The 16,165-nt window shown below is 37.7% G+C and overlaps 1 protein-coding gene across 1 annotated transcript in view; it reads right to left on the bottom strand.

Moving 5' to 3' along the window:
- UNC13C (unc-13 homolog C) overlaps nt 1-16,165 on the bottom strand; it is a gene marked incomplete at its 3' end in the record, with an annotated part of 599,652 nt that overhangs the window by 348,285 nt on the left and 235,202 nt on the right. Inside the window, exons 8-9 of the mRNA XM_081228462.1 lie at nt 12,271-12,490; nt 394-621 (exon numbers count right to left, since the gene is read on the bottom strand). Coding sequence (XP_081084588.1) covers nt 394-621; nt 12,271-12,490 — 448 coding nt within the window. The remainder of the gene's footprint in view (nt 1-393; nt 622-12,270; nt 12,491-16,165) is intronic.

Below are 16,165 nucleotides of genomic sequence, written 5' to 3'. Positions count from 1 at the left end.
GATCAAATGAATGAGGGATACCGATCCAGGAGTATATAAAACAGTATTTGTTTTCTCATTAAGAAAAACTGACTGAAGAGATTACTGGCTACTCTTGTCTTTTATCAGTGGCAGGCAGCAACAAAGCTAGTCTCCTGTAAACTGCAGCGTATTGATGAGTATATTACAAAATAGAACTTTCTTCCTCTTGAAGGGCTTTTGATTAGAACAAGACATAGACTGAAATGATTTCAATTAGTACACATTTCAGAAATTTGAAGTACCAATTAGACTTTAATATTGACAAGATTGAAAAATTCTATTTATCTTACCTATAACTATTAGTAGTAGTGATTTCTAAGACATATAAAAATTCAATATGGAATGAAAATTTTTAAAAAGACTTATTTTTACCTGTAATGGTTATTTTTGCTGACCACTTAGATGTTCCGTCCAGTACATTCTGTTTGGCCGCCTTTGTGTACTGCACAAAATCTTCTTTAGAAATCTGAAACATTTCCTGAATTATCTCAAACACCTCTGGCCTGTTTGTCTCCCTGATCTTCATTCTTTCTTTCATGGCTGTAATAATGGTCTGAGTCTTGTCTTCCGCACCATGCTTAGAACTCTTTTCTGCTGCTCCTATAATAGAAAAATCAACGGTGATGTAAATATACATGAAGTTACTTTTTGAGGGACCAAGAGAGGGAGACAAAAAAAAGGAAGAACATGAGAATGAATGAATGCTTTCATTGTGAGGAGTCAGGGTGGCTTTTTCAAAAAATATCAGGGGAACAAGCTCTATGCTGAGACTAGCCCTTGTGTTACTGGCAAGGAAATGGACCTCCACGATCCCAGTTTATTCAGTTGTATTACTGAACTGAATCACAGTTGTGCAAATATTTGGTTTGAAATTTTAAAAACAAATTTCAAAACCAAAAGGAACACATACAATCAAATCTGTTATATACCACACATATTTACTCACTGAGTAACCAAAACAAAATTGAGAAACAGACTGGATGCATACGGCAAACGTCACTTGAAAATCAATATTTCAAATACTTGTATTCATCTAAAGTACCTAATTATTTTTAATTGATGAAATTTATCATAATGAAAAGCTTAAATTTTTCCCTGCAAAATAAATACGACCACTATTTGTTATATTGAAATATAGGGTAAAATTTTACTTGGAATGAAAGTAATTCTGCTATTTAAAAAGGATGTGGAAACCACTGGGCTGGACTACCTCCACCTCATGGACCACAGACTTGAACTCTCATTCTGTGATATGGCCATAGTTTTAAACAGGCTGAATTTTTACTTTCCACTCAAAACTCTGTTTTGTTTTCTAAGACATTGTTTTTTCATGATCGGTCTCAACTTTCTGGGCACTTTTGTTTATAACACAAATCCTGGCAATGAAGGATTTCCAAAAGCCAATTCTTGGGTCCCTCACCTTCTCCAGCTACCAACCGGATAGTCTTATGTGGCCTCTGGGTTGCTCAGTATTCCACAAGCAAATAGTGGACACTGATTCCAGCTCTCATGTTTCCTTACTGAGTTTGAAGTAGGAAAGCAAAGGCCCATGTATCAGGATCTATAGGAACTGTCGCTGCTGAAACCAAACACTTTTTGGTACAGAAGCAACTGATATACAATGAAAAGAAGAAGAAAATTGTGTCTATAGGTGGTAATCATTCCAATTTTTATCTCCATGACTGTAAATACTGCCCAACTTGTATTATATTTTTTGAAATATTGTATTTCTGAAATAAGCATACTAATAGAGTTTAGAGACTGAATGTGATAATTTATCTGTACAATTCCTATCACAAAGGATAGCCTAAGTAATGTCCTTTGAGCCTACTTCTGTGAAAGTTATGCCCAATTTAAGTACAGAAGCTAAGACAAAATACAAAAAGTCAACTCTGAACTTTCCTTGTAATAAATTCATCTAAAATTTAACGGCAGTATTTTAGTGAACATCTTCATTTATTTGAAAATAAAACATTTATTTTCTAAAGTAGAAAAAATACATTCGTAGTAATCAAGGTATAGTTAGAGTACACTAAAATAGATGAAAAATCTATTGGCAGAAAGAGCAGTTTCCCTTTTACCTTTTTTTTTTAACCTTTGAGAATTTATACCACATTTTAAAAAAATACTAAAAATTAATGTATTCCATTTAAGATATAATTTGAAAGGACATTCTAAGTGTCCTAGTCATCTGTTAAAGCATGCCCTCGAACAGCTACACATTTGTGAATTGTGCACCTTTAAGCAATTAATAAGCATTTTTGTAATTTGTCAGTAATGGTTTAGCTCCATAGAACATTAATTCTTACATGGTAAAATTAGCTTAGGCTACACTATATAGTTACAACTCCCCAAAAGGCCTATTTTACTTCAAGAATTGGAATATTCATTAAAAGGAAAGAACAGCAGTGCCTTGAAAAAGTCACCTACAAAATTCAAAGTGCCTCAAAAGTTTGGTTTGTAAAGGTCATTCTAAGAATGCTCAAAGTGTCATAAAAATGTTGACTTCCCCGAGATTTCTAAACAAATATTACTGTTGTGCCTATTATGCCCTCAAAGCTCTAGAAAAGTGTGTTAAAGTTCTCAAGAGTTAAACGTATTTTGGATTATTTTTCTAAATTCAGGAAGAGCCAGCTGACTGCCATCCACATAATAAATGTTCATTCTAGTAATAGCTACCAAATTCAAGGCTGGAATGTCAAGAGATTTTTCTTCCTAAGAAACCAAATCTCTGTACTTAACAACTGCCGCTTGAATTCTTTTAAGGAATTAACTAGGAAAGATTGACAATTAGCTTTGAAATCATTCACCAATGCTTTTGATGTTGGAGTAGAATATCTACTTAATATGTACAGACAACATACAGACCCATAAATTGTGAAATCGCCAATCTAGGAGAGCAAGTTAATAGAGACTTATGTTTGAGCCTTTTAACTGTTATTTCTAGAAAAGATATATAGCATTTTTTAAGTTCTACTTTTATATTTTTGATCTGAAGAAAATGATTCAAAGTAGATCTATTTAGTTCAGGGATACAAGACAAATTTATAATTTTTGTAACTCATCTACAATGACTTTTCATTGCCCTGTTATTTATTGAACCTATATATCTCATCTTATTTTTCTAATGGTAGTCCATTCTCTTTGTCTGCATTCTAGCAGCTTCATTGAAATACAGTAATATGTCACCAGAGATCAACAATAAAGGAGATCAAGAGATATTACACAGTGAAAGCACTTGGTAAAGTATGTATTACTCTACCAAGTGCTTTCACTGTGTAATATCTCTTTTGATCTCCTTTATTGTTGATCTCTGGTGACATATTACTGTATTTCAATGAAGCTGCTAGAATGCAGACAAAGAGAATGGACTTGAGGACACGGGGGTAGGGGAGGGTAAGCTGGGAGGAAGTGAGAGAGTAGCACTGACATATATACACTATGAAATGTAAAGTAGCTAGTGGGAAGCAGCTGCATAGCACAGGGAGATCAGCTAGGTGCTTTGTGACCCCCTAGAGGGATGGGATAGGGAGGGTGGGAGGGAGGCTCAAGAGGGAGGGGATATGGGGTTATATGTATACATATAGCTGACTCACTTTGTTATACAGCAGAAACTAACACGCCATTGTAAAGCAATTATACTCCACTAAAGATGTTAAAAAAAAAAATCAGGCTCTGGACCATAAAAAAAAAAAAAAGAGTAATACATTATCCAAATGGAATGCATCTTTGTTACTTTTAAAAACACTTAGGGACTTCCCTGGTGGCGCAGTGGTTAAGAATACACCTGCCGGGCTTCCCTGGTGGCGCAGTGGTTGAGAGTCCGCCTGCCAATGCAGGGGACACGGGTTCGTGCCCCAGTCTGGGAAGATCCCACATGCCGCGGAGCGGCTGGGCCCGTGAGCCATGGCCGCTGAGCCTGCGCATCCTGAGCCTGTGCTCCGCAATGGGAGAGGCCACAGCAGTGAGAGGCTCGCGTACCGCAAAAAAAAAAAAAAAAGAATCCGCCTGCCAACGCAGGGGTCACGGGATCGAGCCCTGGTCGGGAAGATCCCACATGCTGCAGAGCAACTAAGCCCGTGCGCCACAACTACTGAAGCCCGTGTGCCTAGAGCCTGTGAGCCACAACTACTGAGCCTGCGCTCTAGAGCCCGCAAGCCACAACTACTGAAGCCTGCGTGCCTAGAGCCCGTGCTCCGCAACCAGAGAAGCCACTGCAATGAGAAGCCCGCGCACCACAATGAAGAGTAGCCCCCGCTTGCCGCAACTAGAGAAAGCCTGTGCACGTTGACAAAGACCCGAAGCAACCAAAAATAAATAAATAAATAAATTTAAAATAAATAAAAGCACTTAATTGATAGATTAATACAATTATGCACAACAAAACTGCAAGAGATTTCAACCTTAGACAGAGGCAGACTTATCCTACATGGCTCCCTTCCACCTAATTTAATGGAACAGCCAATTAACTAGAAACCTTCATTTTCTTTAATTTTTATTCATTACCCAAAGCATCTAAATTGCATATAAAAGCCACAGTTTCACCACTTTTATATGGCAACTTACAATTTCAGTTTTCCTTCCAAATAATTATCTATATGCACGTAACAAATGTATGATTCCACCGTGATCTCAGTCTCTTCTCTTTCCTATTTTTCTGAACAGCTGTTCTAAAACATTTCTACTCTTTTCAAGTCACCTACCACCGCCATTACTCTCCATTCTCAGCATATGATCTTATCTCTTCCTTAACAGAAATGCAGGCATTCTAAATTCAGTGGTCACATTTTCTCCCCTCCCCCATGGAAAAAAGCTGAACAACAAAAACCAAACTTGATTTATAGCATTAGCAGATTTCTGTCGTGTAAATACTCCTAGCATGGCTGATTTCAAGGAACTGCCTCACAGAATTCTTCAATATTTATCAACCAACACTGACACAACTACCTAAATATATATATATATATATATATATATATATATATATATATATATATATATATATATATATATATATATATATACACACTACTCTTCAAGGCCAACTACAGGTAAAGGTGTATTCCAAGTATCTAACACACTGCTTGGAAAATAGGATATACTCAATAAATAGAGAAGATAAAATGTTTATTGGGGGAATCTAAAAAAAAACAATATATTTGAGTATTTAATTGGCTCTGGGTTTAATTTAATGTGCTATAAACTTCTTGCACACTGTGACCACAAGGCCAAAATCCTGGAAGAAACAAGAATGAATTCTATCTAAAATGATAAACATGCTGTGGAATATATTTTATGAAGAGACAAAATACACCAGGCCCTTGGCTTCAGATTTGGGATTTTCAGAAAACAAATGGGTGCCCACCATTATAAAGCAGAATTTGGCTGGCATATATACTTCATGAATTTAATAACATAAAGCAAGGGCATAAATCCAATTATAAGTGCAAAAAAATCAATCAAGACAATCACTTTTAAATAAGGCAAGAGAGCATAGTGCTCATGGTGCTCTGGATATAGAAAAACACTGTCTTGTGTGTGAATCCTGATTTGCCACTTACTAACCATTTGAACTTGTGCTAGTTAATTCCTCTCTGTAAGCCTTAGTTTCTTCATCTGAGAAACACAAGGAAATAATAGTAGTGTCTTCCTTTACAGGGTCATTGTAAGGATTAAATGAGATAATGCATATAGTTTCAATAATAATAATAATTGAATAAGTGTAGGGATTTCAGAATGTCTAAGAGGTGAAGTTATAAACATTTGTTAAAGAATTTCACATTAACGAGGAATTTTAGGGTTCTGAGCTTCATAATTACTTGCCCTGTGAAGCAACTCCTTGATAACTTTTGCCTGGACAGTGCCATGCTCAGTGTCTGCCACAGCCTAAATGCTTTATAGCTATTTACTAGATGGGAGTCAATGAGGTGCTTGAAGATAAAAGACAACAGAGTTCAAAGAGACTGCAGAAGATAATAATAATAATAACAACAATGATAATAATAATTTATTATTAACATCCATTAACCCTTACCTGTGTTTGAGGCTGGTGAACCCAGAGGTAGCAGGTGGTTAATAAACCTGGAAAGCACACTCAGGGTCTGATCTTGAGGCACGTGTCTCCCTAAGAGTGTCTAGTATGAGAAACTTTATTGCTTTTCTTTCTTTTTTTTTTTTTTTTTTTTACCAGTAAAACCATGTAGGTGGACCTGCTTTTGACACTTCTGCTTTTCCTTCCCATGAAATCATGTAGGTGGGCATGTAGTTGGCGCTTGCTACCCTTTCCCTTTAGTTGCTTTACAACCAAGATGATCTTAACCCTCCTCTTTTAATATACCTTCAATCTTTCAAGGAACAGCCCCGGACTCCCCCGTCTTCAAGACAGCCGCCTCCTTTTTCTTGTAAGATCAAAGCAGCACACTCCACACGATTTCTCACAAACAAAGGACTAATGTTTAACAGGCGGGTAACCGGAGGAGCACAGATCTAGCAGAGCGTCATCTCCCACCCCTGTAGGTGGGGAATGTGGGCAGGGAGCCTCCTTTGGAGGAACTGCCACCTTCTATAAAGTGACTTCACTGTCAGTAAGCCTACAGCCCCAAACAAAGAAAAACAACCTTTCCTCTCCTCTGCTTCCACTATATCAACCCCACCAGGTTCGATCATCCCATTTTTAATAAATGCAAACTTTTAGAACAAGTTTAGAAACGTGCCTGCCAACCCCCCCACACACAAAATCAGGAATACACTCTCACAATTCTTTGTCAAAACTCCATCTCATGAGTGTTATCTAGATACTCACTTTATCAAGATTTCCCAGTCATTTCAGAGTCCAGAACTATCTATAAGCTCTAAGGGAACAAATTAATTGTAAACAAGGTGGGGGGACAACTTCAAAAACATTTTTACTATGTAAAGAAAAAAGAAGGAAGCAAGGGAGAGATTGGAAGAAGAAAGACCTTTTTGGTCTCACCACTGTTAGTTACACTGATTTCTTCATATCCTTTTCAAAAAAAAAAAGAAAGAAAGAAAAAAAGATAACAAAGAAAAAATTAAACTTAGGATTTCTTTCTTTTTCTCTTTTTTTAAAAATAGCCTCTGACACCTGTGAATTCAGCTGACACATCTGGTTCACACTGTGGCTGGAAGCTGGCCTGGTGCTCACCACTAGGCAGTAATGCTTTCCAGCTGGGTATAAGGACTCTCATAGGACACCATCCTCACACATGGTCCCTCTTAAAGCAAGACAAACAAGGCCACTCTATAATTTTTTCTAAGCACAGATGAAAACCAGGTCACCGTGTAACCACAAAAGGCCAAACATCCCTCTCCTAATATGAGTGACTACTGCTTCTTTACTAAGTACAGCTATTAGCTTCACTCTGCTTTCCTCGTAGATTTTTTTTTTAATGTACACAATCACAGAATTGTCCTCACTTCAAGGCAAACTCGATCAAGAGAAATCCTCTGCTTTTTTAATGCCCTCTTACTGAGATGCCCTGTGGTTCACCCTGGTTGCATTCTCCATGAAGTGATGGGGAATAAACTGAACTTTTAAAACCATAGGTGTGTTACTGGTGGTCTTTAGCTGGAGGGCATTGACAGGTATTATTATTTTCACATATATGGAAAATGGTGCTCAGAGAGGTTTTTAAAAACTCTACTAGTGACAGGATTAGAAGCCAGATCTTTCTCAAGTAGTTCAGGAGTATGAAAAAAATGTATATAGATAGATAGGTAGCCATCGCTTAGGTTACATAGAATACTTCTGTGACATTACGTAAGGCATACTCACCCTTTTTGTGCCCCATGTACCCTATCCCAAAACCTGAAAATGCTCCATTATAAGGTTATTCCTTTGGGTTAAGGAACTGACCATTGTACTAAGCTAACTTAACAATTGATTCCACTTTTATCCAAATTAACTTATCAAATCATTTCCTCTTTAGTGTTGAAAAGTCAGTGTAGTGAGTGAGTTGTGATTGGAGACGGTGGACTGAGGGGGTATACCCCGAGCTTGGTGGGTTGGTCATAGAGGGAGGCCTTGAGGAGTCATGATCGGGAGCGCTGGGAAGCCAAGGTCTGGGCAGCACAGAATGTCTAAAAGACAGGGAGGGGGGAAAGCACTGGAGATAAAATTTAACAACTTTCCGTTTTCCCCTTAGGGTCCACTTTGCATATTTCTTTATAAATTAGGAGAGATCACTAGGCTGGGAGTTCAGAGACCTTAGTTGTAACACTACCTATGTTACCATTCGATTCTTTTTGACAAGATACTGAACTGTCTGAACTAAGTAAAATCTGTAGATCGGGTTCTCCAATCTACTGATCTCAAAGGCTCCCTTAATGATCTACGGTTCTGTGGAAGGATGATCTTTAAACCATTTCATGCTATTTCTAATTGTGTTCGCATGCCTTCATTTGTTGCTTCCCCAACATTTATTATGCAGCTAGCTGTGCTTAAATGTGTGCTAAATTATGGGGAAACAAAGACTGGTCTCCACCCTATAGCAGTAGATACACAAAATCCTACTTCTAAACAAGCTTCCTAAGTATATTCATAACATAAACATACTTTGTATAATTGCTGTTGACAGAGTAGAATGTCAAAAGTTTCTAACATATGTGTTTATATCTATTCACCTGAGTTAAGGCTTAGAAAATATGTCTGAGTCCAGGGACAACACTGATTACTTTCTTTCTAGATCTGAAAGCCCAGAGTAACACTCCCACCCATAGCTGTTCAACATATACAAATAACTGACCGTCTTAAGATAGTGTGGTTGCAAATGTGGTAGCACAAATATGAAAAAAAATCAGTATCTAGTTTGCAGACAGGCGTGCACTAGCCAGATTTTGTGAATGTTACAAATTCACAATGGTTAGTAATTAGTGCATGTAAGCTTAACATAATGTCAGTGGGAAACAGAACAAAATAGCACATCTCACAAGATGCTGCTTTCCTGAACTCTTGATGAAATACTTTCTTTATGCAGATACTTGAAATTTCCAGTTAGGAATTAAAACTAGGCAGAATATTTTTTCAGTGGGACTCTGAGATTTCTTCTTTGGAGATGTGTAAGAAAGTACTAGCCAGTTGGGTTAGGCTCCATGGTTATTTGCATATTTTTCTGATTTTGAAGTTATCTCTTTTCTACTGTAAAAAGATAATCAAGGAAAATATTTTATATGTGATCTCTCTTTTTACATATGTCTCACTCTGCATACAACCTCAACCCAGCCAACATACACATTTTTTCACTTTTTCCTAGTTTAAAACTGCCACCATAACTGTTTTGACAAGGTCCTTATGGGTTACATGAATATCATTCAGGGTCAGAAACTGCTCCTCCATTAACTGCGTTTCAATTCTTCCATCACTAAATGCCATTTCCAAAAACGAGTATATGCATTTCAAATAACAGGACAGAAATTAGTTAATTCAAGAAAAATAGGTGAGCTCTATCCACCGCTACTGGCCTGGAACAGAGAGGGGTATGACAGATCAGTGCTCTTCTCTCAAGCATTGCTCTGTTTTCCTTTGCTATCCTTTGCTCCTACCTTCCACTTCACATGACTGTTAGCCTCAGGCCAGGAAGGCAGTGAAGTGTAGAAACCACCAAGTAGAATCAATTAGACAGGAGCTGAGATGAGGCTGTTTTCTTAACCTATTTCCATGCATCTCTGCACCTGCATGGAGGTACTAGAACAGTGAGTAGGATATTATTACGTGGTCTAATTTCCCTTGACTGCAAGTGTGTAAGTCACAGACCCAAAACTTGATGGGACTGAAATACCAAACTCAAATTAATTTGAAGTAACTTTAAATACCCTTTATTTTGTATAGGTCATTAGTCAGACCCAAATATAGACTTATTTTTCCTTTTGTTTTATTCTGAGTGTATGTGTGTACGCATGTTGACAGACTGAAATGTCTTCAGAAAAGAATTAGGAAAATAATGAGGGTTCTAGAAACCTAAAGAAGACTATTATCTTCAAGTATTTGAAAAACTATCATATATGATAGAAGTCAATTTATTAAATATTTTCTCCAAAGGTAAGATTTGGCTTAACGAAAAGAATTTGCTATAAGGCAAGAGTTGGTTCAAATTTTATTTTCTAAGCTAGAATTTTCTAATATAAATTAAGCTGCCTGCCAAGGTGTTAACTTTTCTCTGTAGTTGCTCAAACAGAAATTGAATGACCATTTGGAGAAGGAAATCAAAGAACTTCCTTGTGCTTACAAGTGGCAGTATTAGCTGTATTTTCCAACTCTGATTTCTCTTAATTTTTTATTCTCTCCTTTTCTTTCAATTTTGGCACACATGGAAGTATTTCATATAACATGTCACATTGCAAATTTCTTGCTTAAAGCAATGAAAAGAGAAATTTCTTAAGGAAATGTCACTGATTTTGTAGGGACAACTTTAAATTTTATTGATAGTTATTGTGGCAAGCGGTGAAGTTGAATTCATGTATTAGCAACACCTCTTTCCATTCAAGGTGAGAACATGGGTTTTAGGAAAAATAAGGAGGGGTGATCAAGGAAAATATCCTTTTCCTGGGGCATACATGTCTACCCTCAGTTTTTCTGCACTGTTTTTGATTCTTCCAATTTACATGTGCATTTTAATGAATAACTTCAGCGCAAAGTTTGCCTAGTGTATTTAACCAATACCAAATAATACCAATACCAATAATACCAAGAAATGGAAATAGACTATGTAAGTGTTTCTAAAGTTTAATGAATGGGTGGCATCTCTCTTCTCTGAAAGACTTAAAGAAGAATTAACTCATTTCTTAGGTATTATCTGCATCATTTTTTTTCTTTAAGGGAATCAAGCCACTTGTTTCTAGATGGCAATATTTTTCCTGTTTTCTCAAAATGTCACTGCCCTAATGTGATTGTTTCTTAAGATGCCTGTTCACAATTCAGTTTTTAAACAGGTAGACTGAATTTTAACTGCATTATGAGATTTTGCAAGTAAATTGGCTGAGTAATATTGAGTCAATCTGCCTTCTTCTAAGCACTCATTCCTAAATATGCCTTTTATTTTTCAAAGAAGGGGCACTATTTTGTTTCAAAAAACACATTCATTACCATTAACAGTCTTAGGCTGACCTGACTGTGTACGGAGAATACTGATCAGGTAGAGGAAAGCGTACAATATGTGTGACTGTTACTGCAAGAGCCAGCTGTGCCAGCATTTCTGATTTAATCTTTATTTTGACATTTTCCTCTGTCCTCCCTCAATTTCAGGCAACCTATGTACCTTACAATGACTGCATGCCTATAAAGAATGAATAAAGGGGACAATATTTAGATGTGAAAAAATCATTTGAAAATGAAAATCCATGTTTAAATAGATTTGTTCAGCAGTGTTTTTTAGTTAGATAAGGTCAACTGACAAATCCAGCAGTGAAAAGCCAATAATATGTATTTTAGAGTATGATGTTTTGGCATTTCAGGACCTAATCTAAAGTACCAGTATAAAGGGTTTTTTTTGGGGAAATGGAAAATTTAAGATAACCTGTCATGACAGTCAAAGTGACATGTACCTATTCAGAAATGTAAAAGAATGGAGAGGCAATTAATATTCATTGAGCATCTACTATGTGACAGACTCTTAGCAGCAACTACTTCATTTAGTTTTCGAAATAACCCACTGAGGTACATTTTATTGTGCCTATTTATTTGATGGAAGAACATGAAGCCCTGAAAACTTAGAAAAACTTGCCCAGGGTCACCTATCTGGTAAGTTAGATTTGTCTTTGACATCAAATACAAGACCTCCCAATTCTAAGGGCTGCACAGGGACAGCAAAAGAGCATGGCTCTTGCCTGCAGAAGGCAGGTGTCAAGTAGGCTTGGAAAAGAATTCCAGTTGCTTTCATCGCAGGGGTGTGTCTTAACCCCTGTTTGAGGAATGTGACTTTACATGTTCCCACTGACCACGTGGGGCTATTATGAGATAAAAGTGAGAACAAAGATTGGAAGTCACTGTGAAGTTTTCTACTTGGTCCGAGTGCCACTGAACTCCGGGTAGTTATTCTGAGGAATCTGAAAGTGCCAAGGTCAACAGTGTAGGAAGACACAATCAGTTACATGACTTGGCGGGCAGTATGCATATCTTTGTGTGAATGAATAGGCGGGGGGTGAGTAGGATTTGCTGAGGATTAGCAAGAGCTGAAAATGCATAGGGTAAGACCAGCTCTGCACACCTGCTTCTTCACCTAACCGAATACTCACTCTGCAAACAGTCCGCATTCAGGAGGTCCTGACACTTTTCGTGGCACTTCACTCCGCACTCTGAACACTTCATGCCTTGCCGGGCAATGCCCCACAGGAGCCCTTCACACTCGTAACAGTAGGTAGGTGTTGTAGCCGTCCAGACCTCAAAGTTGTGTGGGGTGGTGGAGGACATGGGGTAGATCAGTGCCTGCAAAGTCTTCTTGAAGACATGTATTTTCTGTGAAGATGAGACAAGTAACCAACATGAGCCACATCAGTGGATCTGGAGAATTTCATCATAAAACAAACCATTTTATCACTTTTTCCTGAAAATGCTATTTTGAGGGGACCCCTTGATTATTGATTTAAGTGAGGGCAGTCATCAAAATAACTCTGCACACTTATTCTTTGTTCAGTGTTCTAGGGCCCAATTCAGTTTGAATTGAACACAAAGACCTCCCTAATCTTCATTGGACTGGGCTCCCTGCTGTGTAAGCTTCTTTCATGGCAGCACAGAGCTCTTGTTACTTGATAATGACTATGTCCCTCTATCCTGTGAACTCCATGAAGGCAAGGATGATGAACATAGTGCTCACTTCTGGATCAATCCTCAGAGCCTAACCTAGTCTCTGGCTTGAGATAGGTGTTCAGGAAACATCAATTCAAAAAAAAAAAAGGAATTTATATTACTATTCTTGGTCTAAATTGGTTCTTCTGGTTCTTGGTAAAATTATGAAGTAATGGAAAATATTCTCAATGCTGATTTTAACCCTCTAGAAACACTCCCACCCCTCTTTTATATTCTACCCAGGCCTCATCTCCCTGATTCTATACCCTCTCTAACACTACACCCCTCACCAGTCCCAAAGTACACGTCTTCTATAGATCTTTCCACAGCGAACTGCTTTCATCACCTATTCCTTAGGAAGGAGCTCATCAACTAATTGATAAGAAAGCCCTAGTAGTAGATAAAGGTTAAATGTGGCACTCTCCCATGGTGCTTTATATTTTAAAGGGAGATAATTTTCAATAGCACATGGAAGCTGTTGGTAGAGTGAGCCAGGAGGCCTGAGTTCACAATCACAGGTCTCATCGTGTGACATATGAAATGGGCTTCAGAAGGCCGGAGCTCTCTTCCCTATTTCTCTAGTGCCTAAACAGTGCCTGTCATTGTCCTTGGGCATAGTAAAGGTACAACACATTTTTTGTGTCTGAAATGAATGAATGTCTGTTACTTAAGAGTCTTGTGATCTAGGAAGAGACTTAAACTCTCTAATCCTCACTTTCCTGTACTACCTATCTACCGTATTATGTTGAAGATCAGACTGTGAGATGGTAACAAATATAGTCCATAGACTTCAAACACTAAGAAAATACTAAGTATGGGCTTTCCCTGGTGGCGCAGTGGTTGAGAGTCCGCCTGCCAATGCAGGGGACATGGGTTCGTGCCCTGGTCCGGGAAGATCCCACATGCCACGGAACGGCTGGGCCCGTGAGCCATAGCTGCTGAGCCTGCACGTCCGGAGCCTGTGCTCCATACCGGGAGAGGCCACAACAGTGAGAGGCCCGTGAACCGCAAAAAAAAAAAAAAAAAAAAAAAAGTAAAAGAAAATACTAAGTATTAGTGTTGATAGTGGAGTCTTGTTTGGATGTGTCTGTCCATTTGATTGTCATATCCCACTATTCAGGTGACGTCCTGGTAGAAAGACTAGCACTCTCTGAAGTTACAATTACAAATAACTTCCCACAACTACCTGAGGCATAATGAATGGTTATTTACATAAATCCTGTAGGAGTCTAGCTGATAAGCAATGCTAAAAAGGAAGCACTTGTATTTTGCATTAATCATCCTTAAATTTCATTTCAGAATGTCTTCCCACAGTGTTGAAATGGCTAACTTGTCATTATTTTTCAAGTCCATAGTACGGTAACAGCATATTTCCCTTTAATTCCCCTCATTATGTATTTTCCCAGAATATGTTTGTTAATGGTGGAAGGAGGTTCCCTACCAGGGAGTTAAGCACTACTAAAAAATTTTTCTAGCCTTTGAACAGCAAGATCCACCCTTGCTACTCCATGAGGGGCTGGCCAAAGCTCTTTATATTTCAAGTGAGTCTATGGAGCAACAGTATGTTCACAATATGGGAATTTCTCAAGTAGAAGACCCCTGTGTTAGGGTTTGTATATACAAAACAAGTGGATCCATCACTTTTCAATAAAGATAGTCTGAGCCAATAAATCTCTTGGCTTCATTCCCTAATGAAGATGCCTTGCCTTGAAAAGAACTGTTAAGAGTTCTTTTAAAATTATAAGTATGCATTATGCATCTTTGCTTCCCATTTACTGCCTAGCAGAGTGATATTCAATATCATCAGAGTGACTTGAATGATTCTTGGCATAACAGATTTACAATCAGCTCTCCATAGACAGTTTCATGTTCTAGCTGAGCTGAGGGGCTGGAGGACCATGTAATGTGTATATGTGGGGGGTGTGTGTGTGTGTGTGTGTGTGTGTAATACAAAATTTTTGGCTGAGCCAAAAAAAAAAAAAGAATGGACTTTAGGTATATTTGCGATTGCATAATTTCTTGTCTTAGTAGGGGAAAACAACAATTCTAACTCATTGGAACACTGGGTGGGAATAGAACAGTCTGCTACTGAACGCAAGTGAGAAATACATATTAATTTAGAAAGCAGAGCTGGGCAAGGGGTTGATTTTGAACATGAATTTATCTGCATAATTTAAATTTGATGATGAACACACTTTAATTCCCTATGTCCACTTTCATTTTATTGAATTCAAGTGACATACAGTCAGTGCTCTAAATCCTTAGGCTACAGTAGGAGTAATAAATATAAGGACCACTTGCTAAAAAATTAAATAGGCTGAAGGAAAGCAAGTGAAAGACAGCTGAGAAGGTTTCATTGAAATGTCTGGTTTGGTTTGGTTAAAGAGGGATGGTCCATTTCATGAAAAGAAGAAGTGAAGCTAATTTCAAAAAGAAAAAACATGGAAAATTTACTAGACAGCACATTGAAAATCAAGTGAATGGGGCATTAGAATAAACCATAACATGTGAAAGCTGGAGAAGCTGGAGAAAAACACTAGGTAATTCACTACAGGGTACATATCCCCAGTCTCAAAAAATTATAATGAGTTTATTCATTCTTGATTTTTGGGGATATGGGCACGTGTTTACCAAAGCTGAAAAGTACTCTAAAATAAATGGCTAAAGAGAAATCAAGGAAACACTCCCATCTACCATTGCAACAAAAAGAATAAAATACCTAGGAATAAACCTACCTAAGGAGAAAAAAGACTTGTAGGCAGAAAACTATAAGACACTGATAAAAGAAATTAAAGATGATACAAACAGATGAACAGATATACCGTGTTCTTGGATTGGAAGAAACAACATTGTGAAAATGACTATACTACCCAAAGCAATCTACAGATTCAATGCAATCCTTATCAAACTACCAATGGCATTTTTCACAGAACTAGAACAAAATTTTCACAACTTGGATGGAAGCACAAAAGGCCCCAAATAGCCAAAGCAATCTTGACAAAGAAAAATGGAGCTGGAGCAATCAGGCTCCCAGACTTCAGACTATACTACAAAGCTACAGTAATCAAGACAATATGGTACTGGCACAAAAACAGAAATATAGATCAATGGAACAGGATAGAAAACCCAGAGATAAACCCACACACATATGGTCACCTTATTTTTGATAAAGGAGGCAAGAATATACAGTGGAGAAAAGACAGCCTCTTCAATAAGTGGTGCTGGGAAAACTGGACAGCTACATGTAAAAGAATGAAATTAGAATACTCCCTAACACCATACACAAAAATAAACTCAAAATGGATTAAAGACCTAAATGTCAGGCCAGACACTATAAAACTCTTA

Source organism: Mesoplodon bidens, assembly GCF_964165515.1.
Source record: "Mesoplodon bidens genome assembly, chromosome: 3".
In the NCBI taxonomy this organism is placed as follows: Eukaryota; Metazoa; Chordata; class Mammalia; order Artiodactyla; family Ziphiidae; genus Mesoplodon; species Mesoplodon bidens.
The sequence above is the reverse complement of the archived record's forward strand: the minus strand, read 5'-3'. Positions and strand labels throughout refer to the sequence as shown.